At 42.6% G+C, this 17123-nt stretch overlaps 1 protein-coding gene across 1 annotated transcript in view; it reads right to left on the bottom strand.

Annotated features, from left to right (window-relative positions):
- The window catches only part of LOC139227130 (alpha-1,6-mannosylglycoprotein 6-beta-N-acetylglucosaminyltransferase B-like), a 987210-nt gene that overhangs the window by 435103 nt on the left and 534984 nt on the right, over positions 1–17123 (bottom strand). The window contains exon 5 of the mRNA XM_070858195.1: positions 6830–6903. Within this exon, the coding sequence (XP_070714296.1) occupies positions 6830–6903 (74 nt within the window). The remainder of the gene's footprint in view (positions 1–6829; positions 6904–17123) is intronic.

The following is a 17123-nucleotide window of genomic DNA, read 5'->3' as shown; positions in this document are numbered from 1 at the left end:
CTCCCCCTGAACTAGAAAATGTCATTCACTTTGCATCCAATTTCCACCCTTCCCTCACCTTCATATGGTCCATCTCCGACTCTTCCCTTCCCTTCTTCGACTTCTCTGTCTCCATCTCTGGGGATAGACTTTTGACCAGTATCCACTATAAGTTCACTGACTCCCACAGTTACCTGGACTATACTTCCTCCCACCCCGCATCCTGTAAGGACTCCATTCCATTCTCCCAGTTTCTCCGTTTCTGTCGCATCTGCTCTGACGCTGCCACCTTTCACACTAGTTCCTCTGACATGTCTTTCTTTTTCTTCAACCGAGGATTCCCCTCTACCAGGGTTAACATGGCCCTCGACCATGTCCATTCTATATCCCGCACCTCTGCTCTCACCCCTTCCCCTTCATGTCAGAACCACACAGGGTTCCCCTTGTCCTCACCTTTCACCCACCAGTCTCCACGTTCAACGGATCATCCTCCGCCATTTCCGCCACCTCCAGCATGCACCCCACACCAATCACATCTTCCCCTCTCCTCCCCTTAGCATTCCGAAGGGACTGTTCCCTCCGCAACACTCTGACCCATTCCGCAGTGACCCCATACACCTCCTCCCCTTCCCATGGCACCTTCCTGTGCAAGCGCAGGAGCTGCAACACCTTTTATCTCCTCCCTTCCCACTATCCAGGCCCCAAATACTCCTCCCAGGTGAAACAGCGATTTACTTGTACTTCTTTCAATTTAGTATACTGTATTCGCTGCTCACGATGTGTTCTCCTCTACATTGGGGAAACCAAGTGTAGATTGGGTGACCGCTTTGGGAACACCTCCATTCAGTCCATAAGTGTGGCCCTGAGCTTCTGGTCTCCTGTAACTTTAATTCTCCACTCCATTCCAACTCTGATATGTCTGTCCTCGAACTTCTGCACTGTTCCAATGAAGTTCAACGCAAGCTCGATGAACAGCATCTCGTCTTTCGTTTACGCACTTTACAGCCTTCTGGGCTCAACATCGAGTTCAACAATTTCAGAGCATAACCTCTGGCCATCTTTGGCTCTCTTTCCCCCCTCATCTTATGTTTTATTTCTTTTTTTCTTATTCTCTTCTCTTTTTTTTCCTCTTTGTCTCCAAATGGCAGCTGGTCATTATTCCGCCATTCACACCCTATCCAGATTAACCTTTTTCTAACTTCTGTCATTACCATTTCAATTCAGCCCATCATACCTTTTGTCTCTCTAATCTCTCCTACCTTCCACCCTATCACAGACCTTCCCTTTTGTTCTTTCTTCCCCTCCACCTTTCAGTGCTTCTTAAGAATGTGCTCTTTTTGAACATTCGCCAGTTCTAACGAAGGGTTATTGACCCGAAACGTTAACTCTATTTTTTTTCTCTCCACAGATGCTGCCTAACCCATTGAGATTTCCAGCACGTTCTGTTTTTATTTCAGATTCCAGCATCCGTAGCATTTTGTTTTTGTACTAGATAGAGATATGATTGGCGAAATATGTATCACATTTGATGACTGTATTGGCTGTAACTGTATAGATGGAAGAAAGCTGTATGCTGCACATAGTAGTTGTTTGTGCCCTGGATGCAGTAAAGGCCGGACAGTAATTGTACAAACTGAATGGATTGTCTGTTGCAGAGTAATTGTGCGTTATGGATAAATGAAAGGTTTTGGCAGTAATTGAAGTGGAAGAGATATTGCCTACGTTATAGTAATTGTTTACCCTGAAGTAAAAAAGCAGGAACATGAGGGTTAAGTTGTCGCACTAGGATTCGCAGATCTGGTGTATAGTGAAGTGAATGGAATAAATGGAGCACTAGCTTAGTTTGCATGTGGCTGATCTTAGAGTTGAAGATGAGAAAATAATTGGTCGTGATATATATAGGACTACAATAAACCTAAAGCTAATATTTAAAGGCAGATTTCATACAGTTCCATCATCAACTCTGTAGTAATGCAAAATAAAGTTTGACAAATCACAGAAGCAAATTCATATATAACATTATACTAGCATAGCAGGTCAGGAGAAAATAGGAACAAATAATATTGCCTTAAAAGCAAATGTAATAAATGTGCACCTTCTAAAATAAAAACATGTTATTCTCCTTAGTTACTGGGATGGTAAATAACCAGAGTGTTCCCCTTGTTGGCAGCCCGTGTCCTAACTCGCACCAAGTCCCGATCACCCATCACCCCTGTGCTCGCTGACCTACATTGCCTCCCGGTTAAGCAACGCCTCGATTTCAAAATTCTCATCCTTATTTTCAAATCCCTCCATGGCCTCGCCCCGCCCCGCCCTATCTCTGTAATCTCCTTCAGCCTCACAACCCCACGAGATGTCTGCGTTCCTCAAATTCTGCCCTCTTTAGCATCCCTAATAATAACTGCTCAACCATCGGTGGCCGTGCCTTCAGCTGCCTGGGCACTAAGCTCTGGAACTCCCTCCCTAAACCTCTCTGCCTCGCTATCCTCTTTTAAGACGTTCCTTAAAACCTACCTCTTCAATCAAGCTTTTGGTCATCTGCTGTAATTTCCTCTTATGTGGCTTGGTGCCAAATTAATTTGTTTTGTCTTATAACATTACCTTGGGATGGTTTACTACGTTAATGGCGCAATATAAATAAAAGTTGTTGTTGTCTTTATCTGTAGTATAATTGCAACAGGTGACATTATTGGCTCATTGAAGTGAGTGCATACCACAATAGAAGGGTTCATTGTCCATCCTGATGCCACATTATCCTAGATAGCTTGCAAATAAGTTTCAAATTTCAGTTCACTAGAAAGCAGAGGATTGTCTATGGTGATCCTGATTAAAATTATTGGGCAGCAGCCTGAATTGTAATAGCAAGTGCCTTGTTACAATAAACATTGGCCAGATTGAAGTGGGAGAGAGGTTAGCAATGCAAATGAACATTCAAACCTCACCTCTAAACAAAAATCTGTACCCGGCCAAGAACTAATATGAAATTATGTAAAACATCATAGCCGTTCGGCCCAACCACTCTGTTTTGGTGTTTATCCTTCACACAAGCCGCAGCCCTAATCGCACGTGCCCAGTTTGATTGCATATCCCTTTATCCTCCTTTTCTGCAACCGCCTATCTGCCTTTTTTTGTAAATATTGACATCTTCTCTTGAAAAAAAGCACTGAGGCAAAAAAGAAATACCAGTTAGGAAGGGGCCTCCCAAATACACGGATACATTTTTCTTCCTGCATGAAATTTATTACACAAAATAAATACAGAAATCTCCCTCCTGGTTAAAATAGATCTATTGGTCCCATTATTTAATTCAACCTCTTCTTGCGGAGAAGTGCCTGGCTTTCACTTACAGGGTAAGTCTGAAATCAGGATTTCACTGTATAGGGAATCGCAAACACCTCATCAATCCGACGTGCAACATATTGGAATATTCATGAAAGTTGCCATCAAACAAGACTCCGTTGTGGATTGTGTGTTTGACAAAAAGGAGTGAAGGAAATAATTGTTCTCTTGGGGCAACAGAACTGGACCTTATTTCCATCACTGGTGCATCATGTCATTGTTGTGCACAAGTGCCACAGTTATTAGAAATGTGAATTATATAATCATGATACAAGTTACATGAGTAAATTGTGGATTTGCTAAAATAGCTATAAAGACACCCACGGGGGTTTTACAAAGGCGACAGTGCTGTTTAAACTTTCATGCACTGACTTTGGATTTATTATGAAACAATTATCTTTTAGTTCAAAGTTTACAGGCTACGTAGTAAAGAAATATAAAAATTCAACTAATTGGGAAGCAGTGACTTCATTGGAGCCCTGCATGGGTAGAAGGACAAAGCAGGAGAATGAATGTATTATTTATTAAGACTACTTGCTTCTGAAATGCTTTTGAATCAATCTAGATATTTTAAACAGATAGTTATGAAGAACACATTTAAAATAACTATTGAGAAGTTCTAATTCAACACTTAAATCTGAGTCTTGAAAAATAAAATTCTAATTGACGATAATTTTCTTGAGTTTATGGGATTACACAACAACGATTTACATGATTGCTTTGATAGCTGAGCTCAATTGTCCTTAATTATTACAGCATTTTGATGCAAATTTAAAATAATATTTACAGTTTTATTCTGAGAAATAGTCAGAACATATATTTTTTATTCTTTATTGAACTACAGTTTCTTAAATGTAAAGGGGATAAGGGGATACGAGGAGCGGACGGGGAAGTGGAGCTGAGTCCATGATCAGATCAGCCATGACCTTATTGAATGGCGGAGCAGACTCGAGGGGTTGTATGGCCTACTCCTGTTCCTATTTCTTCTGTTCTTATGTTCTTACAGTTCAAATGGATTTTATTTTTACTTCAGTCTCGACGGATACAAAAGTGACTACCTAACAATTATGACCTAATTTGAAGCTGTGGTTATTAAAGTGAATCACGGGTCAATAGGAGAGGAAAACACTCACAAATAATCCTTGAAATCCAAATCTTTTGGCATTTGCGACTCTATATCAAGCTATAAAACATTTCTTTTTTCACATTATGCTTAGTCTTTGTGAGGTTTTTGTTTATTCATTAAAATAGAGATGAGAAATCTTCTGTTTTTTTTTAATACTGTGTCATCCTCAAACACTCACAGATCTTGAATTTCATGCACAGATGCGGAGTAAACCTTTTCTGTGCTCTTCCCTCTCAATTTTAATGGTCCGGTCAGCAGCGAACCAAAGGCGTATCATTCTGGTAAACCTCCGCTGCCCTCCCTCCAAAGTCAATATATCTTTCCAAAATGTGGTGCCCAGAACTGTTCACAGTGCTCCAGGTCCAGGTGTGATCTAACCAGACTTTTATATAGCTGCAGCATAACTTCTACTCCTACAGAGGTATGCAGAGTACCATTTACATTAAATGACATCCCACAAAATAATTCAAGTGTTGACAACAGCTAACAATGTCAGGCTGGTAGTGAAATTTAGCTGCAGTCTATGTTAGACATGTTTAGTCTCAGTGCATCAATCCTCTTCCACAACCATGGTGTACTGAAAGGGATGCTTTCTAAGCTATATGTTTGACCTCAAGCATTCATGACTTGGGTAAGGTCAATAACTAGTGCTTTGGAAAGGAAGCATTATACATGAGTACTTGGGAATTACTGAACAACTGACTTTGTTGCAGGTATCCCAGAGGCATTAAGTGTGGAGTTCTTTCAGCTGAATTCAAGAATGAATGTTGAAATAATCAAATGGCAAACTGCTAGAAAATCAAGTTCAATTTGACCCAATTTTTTCTGTTTTCCTACCTACAAGAGTTCTGGACTTCACATGACAGGCAGCTGAAACGTGAATTTATATGGCTCGTATTTTCTGGAGAGATACTCCTGCGACAGTCTTCATGGTATTCACATTGCATATTATTTACAGCACAGAAACAGGCCATTCAGCCAAACAAGTCTATGCCGGAAGAATGGTACTCCCACTCAGTTTTCAATCACCATAATTCAAGGATTCTGTGATATTTAGAAACTGGAACCTTACTGACAATTCTCAGACACATTTTCCATGGTCCTGATTTTCCCCTTTAAAACTTGATGTCTGGCTCTGTCCTGAAAGTATGTCCATTTCAATGAAGAATATAAAATGTCAGGATTATAGAAGTTATTGAAGCTGAAGAAAGTTATTTTCAAAAGACATAAAGAGAATAAACCCACAGGTTCAAAACTAAATCACACAATTAAAAAGATTGAACAGTCAATTAGGGAAGAAATGATAGAATTGAGCCCTGTATTTTTTTAATCTTCCTCCATCAAAAAAGTATCTCGGGCGAAATTGCCCCTTTTTTTTGCTCAGTTAGCACCTCTGGGGGGGGGGGGCACGCTAACAGGGTGCAAGCCACTTTTCGCCCAGTGGAGGGGGGCACTACTGCTTCCTGCAAAATTACCCAAGGTTAGCGACCCAGTCCGCTGCATAACCGGCGATGACTTAATCACCGTGCACGGGGACCCCTCAACGCCCCGACACCTTAACACCCTGTGGGGGAAATTGCCCTGCCGGGCCTGAGGCTGGTGCAAGCGGGTGTCAATGCCAGCTTTACGGGTTGTGAAGCTGGCCAACATCCGCTCTCGGGGCGATGCTTAAAGAGGATGGCGACAGCTTTTTTTGTCGGTCGACTCTCGGGTTGGCTCAACGATGGCGTGGTCCAAGCCGCCATCGTGCAGCCCAGCACTCTGTCTTGGGTGCCGGGCTGCTGGCCCAGTTGCACATTGCCATGGTGGCCTACTGGAGGCTAGGAGAGGCCTTGCAGATTGCGCAGCGGCCCTCCCCTTTAATGGAAGGGGAGGGGCTTTGAAGCTAAGCGGAGCCTGTGTAGCGCTTCATTCAATGCCCCAATAGCGCCCCGGTTACCGTCCCCAAAGGAAGTGGAGCGAGAGAGATTGCACTCCGCTTCCTTTGAGGGACGGTAAGGACAATTTCTCAGCGGGGGCGGGACTTCTGCACCGAGCATTAAAAGTCTTGGCCCCAGAAGGTTACCGTCCCCAATCGGGGCGCAGGGCAATTTTGCTCCCTCTATTTCTTAATCCCGTCTTTCTTTCCCACCCTTTATTTTGCTTTCTGTACATGATTTTGCACAACCAATTCTGATCCTGCCAGTCCTGCTCTGATTCTGGGTGTTTACAGTGACGATGGTTACTGGCTCAAACAATAACATTGTGGGTCATGTTTTGATTGCTCACTGCAACTTTACCAATGAATTTCAGACCCTTGGGAATTCCGCATTGATTATATAGGCGCCCTTTGTCAACAACATTTAGCAATAATATTTTAAAGAGAACAGAAAATTGATTACTCACCTCAATCTTCCCAAGGCAGTCGGGGAAATTCGGATCTTTGGGAACCTCACATTGGCTTCTATCATTTCCCTTTTCTGTTTGACGCCCACATTTTAAAGAAAGTATATAAAAGCTGATTAGAATTTTCAGATTTTACACAATTCAGTTTGCAGAACATAACTGTTAATATCAGTTTTTGCAGTTGGAAATCATAGACCATTAAGTGTATTGGTTTTTATATTTTCGTCCATATTTAAAAGATTTTTGCCTTTCCCCGCCTGCCTCCCTTTGAGGCCCTCCCATGCCTTTTCCTCACATTGCTCACTAGACTTATCCCGCTATCTCTCACTGTTAACTCATCCTTTCCCATGACCTCAAAGCTGTGGAAATTCATACTTAAACTCTTCCCTTTATCAAACAATCTGTGGACTTTTACTGCCGGGCTTGACATTATCTAATCATTACTTCCTGAGTTACCTCATCTTTTAATTTACTCTTTTCAACCTTGGTGATGCCCTATACTATGAGCCATTACCTAGATTTCTCAATTAAAATTTAATCTATTTACATCCTCTGCCAATGTATCCAGCCACCAGGAAATGCCCAAAAATAGTTTGAGCTGGTGGGCTTTCCATTGATGGAGCTCCTAAAGAAAATATTCTCCTCACATCCTGTTGTGGCCCCAGACCTTTTGTGTACATTGACCTGCTCTACAATTAAATAATTTACTCGAGGGATTTACCAGAATTATTGCACTTTCAAGATCAGTTCTATAACTTAAAAGGCAATAATTTACCTTATAGCCTGATGAATGTAATTAGTATTTGGGTTAATAATTAGCAAAAATAGAAACATTTCCTCTAATTGTACATAGGCTATAGACTGTACCAATGGAGATTAATCACCAGCAGAGTTTGCTCTAATGTGTGCTGACAATACACAAAATGTCAATTAAGCAAGCCGGGGGGGGAATCACTCACATTCAAATTTCCACGCAAGCGTATTTTTTCCCATTGTGAAGTGGACAAGTGGCCCAAGTGGGACCTCCAGAGCGCTGCACAGCCGCACAGCTTAACGGGAACATTGCTGCTAAATGTTTTCCAGCATTTTCTGTTTTTATTTCTGATTTTCTGCATCCGCAATATTTTGCTTTTGTTTGAGCAACAGATTGTTCATTAAAAAGTTAATGATCATCCCATTAATGAATTAAAAAAAAAATCATATTTGTCAGGTATTGTACCATTAAAGAAAGAACATGGGGTAGGGTTTCTGCTTTTGGTACAATCGGCAATTCCGGCGCAAATTGTGCCCAAATTTATGGCCATTTTGAAATGCGTTCCCCCCTCCCCCCTCACCCCGTGTTTCTGCTCAAACTCATTTGCATATCACTGAACGTTAAAATCTGCCATAAACAGTGGGCAGCATTTTAAGACGGAATTCTAAACAAAAATTTGACTTTACAAAATATTCCTTGATATGTTTAAGAGTGGTAACTTGGTAAAGTTTGATTAATACAGCTGAAAATGGGTTTATCACAAAAATTAAGCATTTTAAATCATAGTGTTACATTTTAAATCACAGAAAATTACTTTCAAAATATATACAAAACTATTTTCTATTTAGATTGTGGTACAGGAATGAATTGCTCAGTAAATTTTTGTAAATCATTCAAAACCATTCAAAACATGCCTAACACTGTTCTTCAGCACAAAAGGTCCAGCTTAATTTTTGAAGCCTCCTTGAATGCCTGCAAACGAGCACCTTTAACATAATCTCCCAATAGTGATTAAATCACCCTGGGGACGTGGCATGCTTTTAGCGCAAACTTTTTAAAACTAGCGCAAAATATCGCTGAAACTCGAGTTACACTGAATGCAATTTGTGCTTAAAATTCCATGATCATTTGCACCGGTTACGCCGATATTGGGGAGATTTGTGCCGAAAAAAACTTCAAAAATCGAGCAAAAACTCCAGACCTTTGTATTTATACTCTGTTCTGTTGATTGCCATGTAGAAGCTATTGGAGTTTATCCAATTTCATACAGGTCACAGACATTCTAGCGAGAATGGAAGCCATTTGGCCCTCGGCTGGTGCCAGTTCCAAACTTGGAGCTATCTACCATAATCCCTGCTCTTTTCCTGTACCCTTTAATATTTTTTCTTTCTCTCAGTTATCTCATACATTTGGCAGTATTTTAGTTATACTCCTAAATAAATACCGAGAAGTGGGTGGTGAGCAGAACTAAGCCTTTCTCTACATTCACAGACCAGTAACATGCAATATTACAGTTTTTTGTCTTATTCTGAACAAGCTTCCACATTTTTTTTAGTCAGTACACTTTAACTGTTTCACCAGTTGTTTATTTCCAATGAGTATTCTCCTTTCTATTTTGATACTTTGTTCCAGTTACAATCTTGATTGAAAAGTTGTTTGAAAAATTCAGTGAGCTCCTCATTGTTTTATGAATAAAACATGACACATACATAAAAGGTTATTAGTTGCACAAATTAAGAATTTAATATACCTAGGAGCATTCTGCTCAAATGTAAATTTTCCCTGTGAAAGGATAACAAAAATACAGTTTCATATTCCTAATTTAAATTGCCCCTTACAGCTCTATGTGTTTATGGGAATGATCCACTGGATAAAGCTCCCATAATGCAACCATTTTCTGTTTTTGTCCTGTGATAAAATATAAATCGTATTACCAGTTTACCACCTTAAAAGAACTCTTACATTGTTGAATGAACCCAAGCAACATACCTCTTGCACAATGAATGTTGTGACAAGTGTTTTAAATACCCATAAAAAAGGACACATCATATTCATGATTCACATCCCAGAATTCCTAATACTACTTGAAAAACCCAAAATATCTACTAAAATAGCCAAATCTTTAAAAAAAAAAATTCTGCCAGTTTTCTTCCTTCGCCTGAAAGAAAGAAAGACTTGTATTTATATCGAGCCTTTCATGGCCACTGGACATCTCAAAGCTACAGCCAATGAAGTGTTGGAGTGTAGTCACTATTGTAATGTGGGAAATGTGGCAGCCAATTTGTGCACAGCAAGCTCCCACAAACAGCAATGTGATAATGACCAGATAAATTGTTTTTGTTATGTTGATTGAGGGATAAATATTGGCCAGGATACCGAGGATAACTCTCCTGCTTTTATTTGAAATAGTGCCATGGGATCTTTTGCATCTACCTGAGAGGGTAGACGGGGCCTCAGTTTAATGTCTCATCTGAAAGACGGCACATCTGACAGTGCAGCGTCCCTCAGCACTGCACTGGAGTGTCAGCCTAGATTTGTGTGTTCAAGTCTCTGGAGTGGGATTTAAACCCAGAGCATGCTACCTACTGAGCCACAGCTGACACTGAAGACGTTGACACTTTGCTGGGGTACCCTGGTCTGGTTGCCTATTGGTTTCGCAACACAGCAGCTATTCTTCATGTGTAAGCATTGCCAGTGAATGTCCCCAGGCTATTAAACAGAGGGGCACATCACAGCCAAGTCTGGCCTTATCTTCATCCAATGTTCATGCACATGTACACAAGAGTTACTCTTCAGCGGTGCGAATTTGCCCACTTTTACCCGTGCTAAATCAGAGGCATTGTTGGTTTAAAAAAACAGTTTATAACAGCATTAATGCGAACACTGATTAAAAATAATAATCAGGATAAAGAGGAGAGCAGATTGGGGACATCCATGTCGGGCCCCTTTGTTGGGAAGGTGCTAAGATCACTCCTGAAACTTTCCCAGTCGGTATGGTTTAATACCGCAACACTCATACATGGTGGGCGGCCATTTGGGTAAGGTTTTAGAGGACTGTGGGCACCCATGGAACTGTACCTCAGCCAGAGTCAACACCTTCTGCAAACAAAGGGAGTAAATTAAGACTTTTTTTTACAAATTGGAGGTAAACATGGACTAGCAGCATCAGTTCTAAATTTGCAATCTAAATGTTGAGGTTTTAACTTGTGCACATTTGTGTTTCCACACATTCTACCCAAATTCAGCCAAACCCATAATGGTGCAATTCAAACTGAATCCACACCATTATGGGTGTGTACAAAGTCAATTTTAAAAATGTTTACGCAATTTTTGCTGACTATTATTGCCCAATAATCAACTGGAATTTTTCAGCAAACAAACGTGCAGCAATTGAATCACATCAAAATTGTTCATTCATCTCATCGTAGATGTTACCTGGGGTCAGCTGTCTGAAAATGGAGCAACCAATAACTGTATAATGCATAATATCAAAGTAAGTCATGTGGGAGCAATTTCAAGGCAATAATTCCTGATGAGGTTAATGTCCAGTGACCACTTCCAAATATGCTGTCTTCTGATATTAGCCATGATCTTATTAAATGGCGGAGCAGACTCGAGGGACCAAATGGCCTACTCCTGCTCCTATTTTTTATGTTCTTATGTTCTTCCCTAGAATTTTGTATTTTGCTTCTTTTACCAATCGAGCCCATTATCCATTATTAGCACTTTTCAAACAGTGGAATGGTTACAGTGAATTAGGACCTAGAATAATTTAAGCAAAATCAATGATCATGCCAAATAGTAACCTTGCCCAAGTGTGAAGAGTTATATAATTGTACTGGATGCTCAATGTGTGCATTGCCTGCTGCCAAGTAACCTAAAAAACAGCATGTATTCTGCGCTCTTCCATTACCCTAGAGAATGTAGACATTCTTGTGTGAGTCAATAACAAAATAAAATGATTTGCAAGAGAAACACAGCAACATTCTAAAGTTTCTGCAACATTGCTATAAATAGGGGCGCACTTGTAAGGAAAAAGCAAATGTAAATGTAAATTGATTAATCATACACAAATGGTGACAGCTAGTTAACCCCGCACTTTCTGTTTAAAATGTCTTAAGTAAAAGGAATTGTGATATACATCAATGATCTAGACTTGAATATAGGAGGCTGAGGGGAGATCTCATTGAGGTATATAAAATTATGAGGGGCCTAGATTAAGAAGTTTGCAGATGATACTAAAATCGGCTGTGTGGTTGATAATGAAGAAGAAAGTTGAGGACTGCAGGAAGATATCAATCAATTGGTCAGGTGGGCAGAACAGTTGCAAATGGAATTTAATCCAGAGAAGTGTGAGGTCATGCATTTGGGGAAGGCTAACAAGGAAAGGGAATACACAAGAAATGGTAGGATACTGAGAATGTAGAGGAACAAAGGGACCTTGGAGTGCACGTCCACAAATCCTTGAAAGTACCAGGCTAGGTAGATAAGGTGGTTAAGAAGGCATACGGAATACTTGCCTTTATCAGCTGAGACATAGAATACAAGAACAGGGGGGGTTATGCTTGAACTGTATAAAACACTGGTTAGGCCACAGCTGGAGTACTGCGTGGAGTTCTGGTCACCGCATTACAGGAAGGACGTGATTGCACTGGAGAGGGTACAGAGGAGATTTATGAGGATGTTGTCAGGAGTGAAGAATCTAAGCTATGAGGACAGATTAGATAGGCTGGATTTGTTTTTCTTGGAACAGAGGAGGCTGAGGGGAGACCTCATTGAGGTATATAAAATGATGAGGGGCCTAGATATAATGGATAGAAAGGACCTATTTACCTTAGCAGAGGGGTCAATAACCAGTGGCATAAATTTAAAATAATTGGTAGAAGGTTTAGAGGGGATTTGAGGGCAAATATTTTCACGCAGAGGGTTGTGCGGGTCTGGAACTCTGCCTGAAAGGATGGTAGAGGCAGAAACCCTCACAACATTTAAAAAGTACTTGGATATGCACCTAGAACTGGAAAGTGAGAAGTTTTGAGGACATGCATATCATGGCAGAATAGTGTGACAGGTGTGTGAATGATGGCAGAGGTGTGAGGAGGTGAAAGAAGTAATAGTGAGGGAAATAGCAGCTACAGAGCATTGCAGCAGGAGGAAAAGCAGCTAGAGTAAAGTGTGCTGCAGTGATTGTAGGGGAGTGCTTGTAATTGGAGGATAGAACGATTGTGATTAGGCTGGATAGCCCCTTGTTGGGCGGCATGGACACGATGGGACGAAATGGCCTCCTTCCATGCTGTAAACTTCTATGATTGTATTATTCTATGAGTACAAAGTTTTGGGCGCAAAATGGGCGCCACGCTCAGAGTGCATGCCCAATCACATGGACACAACTAAGGCCCCCAACTGATCCCCAGTTAATTAAAATAGGCGGGCTGCCAGCACTAGTTGTACTGTTAATTGGAAGCTTGTCTAATGGAGGGGGGGGGGGGTGCATTAATATTGATGGAAGTTAAAGGCAGCCTGCACCTCTTAAAGGGTAGCTGCAATATGACTGCAGGCAACTATAACTGAAGATTGCGGAAAATAGCAGGAAGAGAAATTGCAAGGGTCCCCCATTTTTCTGACGTTGCATTGGAGGTATTGGTGGAGGAGGTCGACAGGAGGAGGGACATTTTCTATCCATCAGGCAGCAGGAAGATATCAAGGCAAACTGCCTGGCACAAATGGGCAGAGGTGGCAGAGCAGATATGTGCGAGATGTATCGACCCCAGGTCATGGCTGCAATGCAGGAAAAAGTTCAATGATCTTTGGCCTTTTTGAACCGCTGCAGGACGTGCGGTGAAGGTACTCCCATAGTGCTGTAGGGGAGGGAGTTCCAGGATCATGTCCCATCGACGAAGGAACGGCAATATATATACAAGTCAGAATGGTGTGTGACTTGGAGGGGAACTTGCAGGTGATGGTGTTCCCATGTGCCTGGTGGTAGAGGTCGTGCTGTCGAAAGAGCCTTGGTGAGTTGCTGCAGTGCATTGTAGATGGTACACACTGCAGGCACTGTGCACCAGTGATGGATGGAGTGAATGTTTAAGGTAGTGGATGGGATGCCAATCAAATGGACTGGATGGTGTCGAGCTTCTTGAGTGTTGTTGGAGCTGCACTCATCCAGGCAAGTGGAGAACATTCCATCGCAATCCTGACTTGTGCCTTGTAGATGGTTGAAAGACTTTGGGGAGTTGGAGGTGAGACACTCACTGCAGAATACCCAGCCTCTGTCCCGCTCTTGTAACCAAAGTATTTATGTGACTGGTCCAGTTATGATGCTGGTCAATGGTGATCCCCAGGATGTTGACAGTGGGGGTTCAGCGATAGTAATGCTATTGAATGTCAAGGGACGGAGGGTAGACTCTCGCTTGTTGGAGATAATCATTGCCTGGCACTTGTGTAGCGCGAATGTTACTTGCCAATTATCAGTCCAAGCCTGAATGTCGTCCAGGTCTTGCTGCATGTGGGCATGGACTGCTTCATTATCTGAGGAGTTGCGAATGGAACTGAACAATGTGCAGTCATCAGTGAACACCCCCACTTCTGGACTTATGATAGAGGAAAGGTCATTGATAAAGCAGCTGAAGGTGGTTGGGCCGAGGGCACTGCCCTTAGGTACTTCTGCAGTGACGTCCTGGGGCTGGGATGATTGGCCTCCAACCACCACAACCATCTTCCTTTGTGCTAGGTATGACTCCAACCCTGTGGTGAAGGTGTGGTGGAGTTTTCCTCCTGATTCCCACTGACTTCAATTTTACTAGGGCTCTTTGATGCCACACTCAATCAAATGATGCCTTGATGTCAAGGGCAGTCACGCTCACCTCACCTCTGGAATTTAGCTCTTTTGTCCATGTTTGGACCAAGGCTGTAATAAGCTCTGGAACTAAGTGCTCCTGGTGGAACCTGACTGAGCATCGGTGAGTAGGTTATTGGTGAGTAAGTGCCACTTGGTTGCACTGTTGACGACACCTTCCATCACTTTGCTAATGATTGTGAGTAGACGGATGAGCCGATAATTGACCGGATTGGATTTGTCCTGCTTTTGTGGGCAGGACATACCTGAGCAGTTTTCCACATTGTCGGGTAGATGTCAGTGTTGTAGTTGTACTGGAACAGATTAGCTGGAGGCGCCAACAGTTCTGGAGCACAAGTCTTCAGCACGACAGCGGGGATGTTTTCAGGGCTCATAACCTTTGCTGTATCCAATGTGTTCAGCCTTTTCTTGATATCATGTGGAGTGAATCAAATTGGCTGAAGGCTGGTTTCTGTGATGGTGGGGACCTCAGGAGGAGGCAAGGTGGATCACCCACTCGGCACTTCTGGCTGAAGAAGGTTGTAGACGCTTCAACCTTGTCTTTTGCATTCACATGCAAGGCTCCATCATCATTGAGGATGGGCATATTCATGGAGTCTCCTCCTCCCCTTAGTTGTTTAATTGTTCACCACGATTCACGACTGGATGTGGCAGAACTACAGAGCTTTGATCTGATCTATTGGTTGTGGAATCACTTAGCTTTGTTTATAGCATACTGATTCCGCTGTTTAGCATGCATAGTGTCCTGTGTTGCAGCTTCCCCAGGTTGGCACCTTATTTTTAGGTATACCTGGTGCTGCTCCTGGCATGCTCTTCTGCACTCCTCATTGAATCGGGATTGGTCCCCTGGTTTGATGGTAATGGTAGAGTGAGGGATATGCCGGGCCATGAGATTACAGATTGTGGTGGAATACAATTCTGCCGCTGCTGATGACCAACAGCGCCTTGTGGATGCCCAGATTTGAGCTAGTATATATGTTCTGAATCTATCCCATTTAGCACATCGGTCGTGCCAGTCTATATGATGGAGGGTGTTCTCAGTGTGAAAACAGGACCCTGTCTCCACAAAGACTGTACGATGGTCACTGCTACCAATATTGTCGTAGACAGATGCATCTGCGACAGGTAGATTGGTTAGGACGAGGTCAAGTATGTTTTTCCCTCGTGTTGGCTCTCTCACCACCTGCCGCAGGCCCAGTTTGGTAAATATATCCTTCAGGACTCAGCCAGCTCAGTCAGTAGTGATGTTACTGAGCCACTCTTGGTGATGGACATTGAAGTCCCCCACCCAGAGTACATTCTGTGCCCTTGTTACCCTCAAGTGCTTTTTCCAAGTGGTATTCAGCATGGAGGAGTACTGATTCATCAGCTGAGGGAGGGCGGTAAGCGGTAATTAGCAGGAGGTTTCTTTGCCCGTGCTTAACCTGAAGCCATAAGACTTCATGAGGTCCAGAGTCAAAGTTGAGGACACCCATGGCCATTCCCTCCTGACTGTATACCACTGTGCTGTCCTGTCCCACCCAGGGATGGTGATGAAGGAATCTAGGGCTAGATTTGACACTTTTGTGCTTATTGCCCAAAAATGGGCATTATTTCCGGCGTGGAATGTAAAATTGGGTTTTCAGATCGCCGGCTTCTCATCCATTCTCAAACCACCTAGTCTCCATTTTTGAAATTGGGCATTACCGCGAGTGATATGAAATGGGCAGTAGCGTTAAATCTCGCTGACCTTCTGCCGTAAAGTGTCGCGATCCTTAGCAATGGCATGGCAACTCTTGATTCCCTCGATTCAGAAGGTCATGGGTCATCATGACATGTGCAGAAGAGGAGACAGAGAGAAAGGGACTAAAGGCGTGTGTGGATGTGGTGTGGCTGCTTTAGGAGGAAGGAGGGAGACTTTAGATCTTCACAGCAAATAGGGAAACAAAAATTAACTGTTATCAGCCACATATTTGCCCAAATTTGGCCTATAATAGAGGGAGAGGAGGAGGCATCACAGCATGCTGTGGGGACTGACGCTGGAGAGAGCAGTGAGCTGGGAGAGGAGCACATTGGAGGGCGCAAAAGAGCGAGGAGGTTCTCGGACGAGGCAAATGCCTTCTTCCTGCAGGAGGTCGAGTTACACTGGGGTGATTTGACACAGGGAGAACGTGGGAAACCCACTCCAAAGGCCTACCAGAAGATATGGGCTGAGATAGCAGAGGTGGTCTCGTCGGCGACCAACGAGATGCGTGAGGGCAACCAATGCCGCAAACGATGGAACGACCTTGTGGGATCCGCAAGAGTAAGTATTACATTTATTTACATGTACTTATATATTTATATAATTTGATTTGTAACAGTCATGAGTGACTATCAGCAGATGTGAGGTCTTTCACTTTTACCGGGAATGTTTTACTCAAAGCCTGTGGTCACGGTGCGCATCTTTAGGTAAAGAATGATCATTTTCATAATAAGCATGATTACATCTGTTGGTTATGTGTTGTATTAGTGTTTGTGACAGTAACTAGCAATGATATCATGCAATGATCTCATGCCATATCGTCCCATCACCTTTTACAGAAGAAGCTATTGACGATGAGGTCCATGCAGAGGTGAACGGGTGGGGGGCCACCAGGACATCACTGACATGGAGGAGCGGATGCTCACACTCGTGGGGAAGCACACCCGGACAGCCACGGAAGCAT

This window comes from Pristiophorus japonicus, chromosome 16, assembly GCF_044704955.1.
Source record: "Pristiophorus japonicus isolate sPriJap1 chromosome 16, sPriJap1.hap1, whole genome shotgun sequence".
In the NCBI taxonomy this organism is placed as follows: domain Eukaryota; kingdom Metazoa; phylum Chordata; class Chondrichthyes; family Pristiophoridae; genus Pristiophorus; species Pristiophorus japonicus.
Note: the sequence above shows the minus strand (reverse complement) of the source record. Positions and strands in the feature narration are given on the sequence as shown.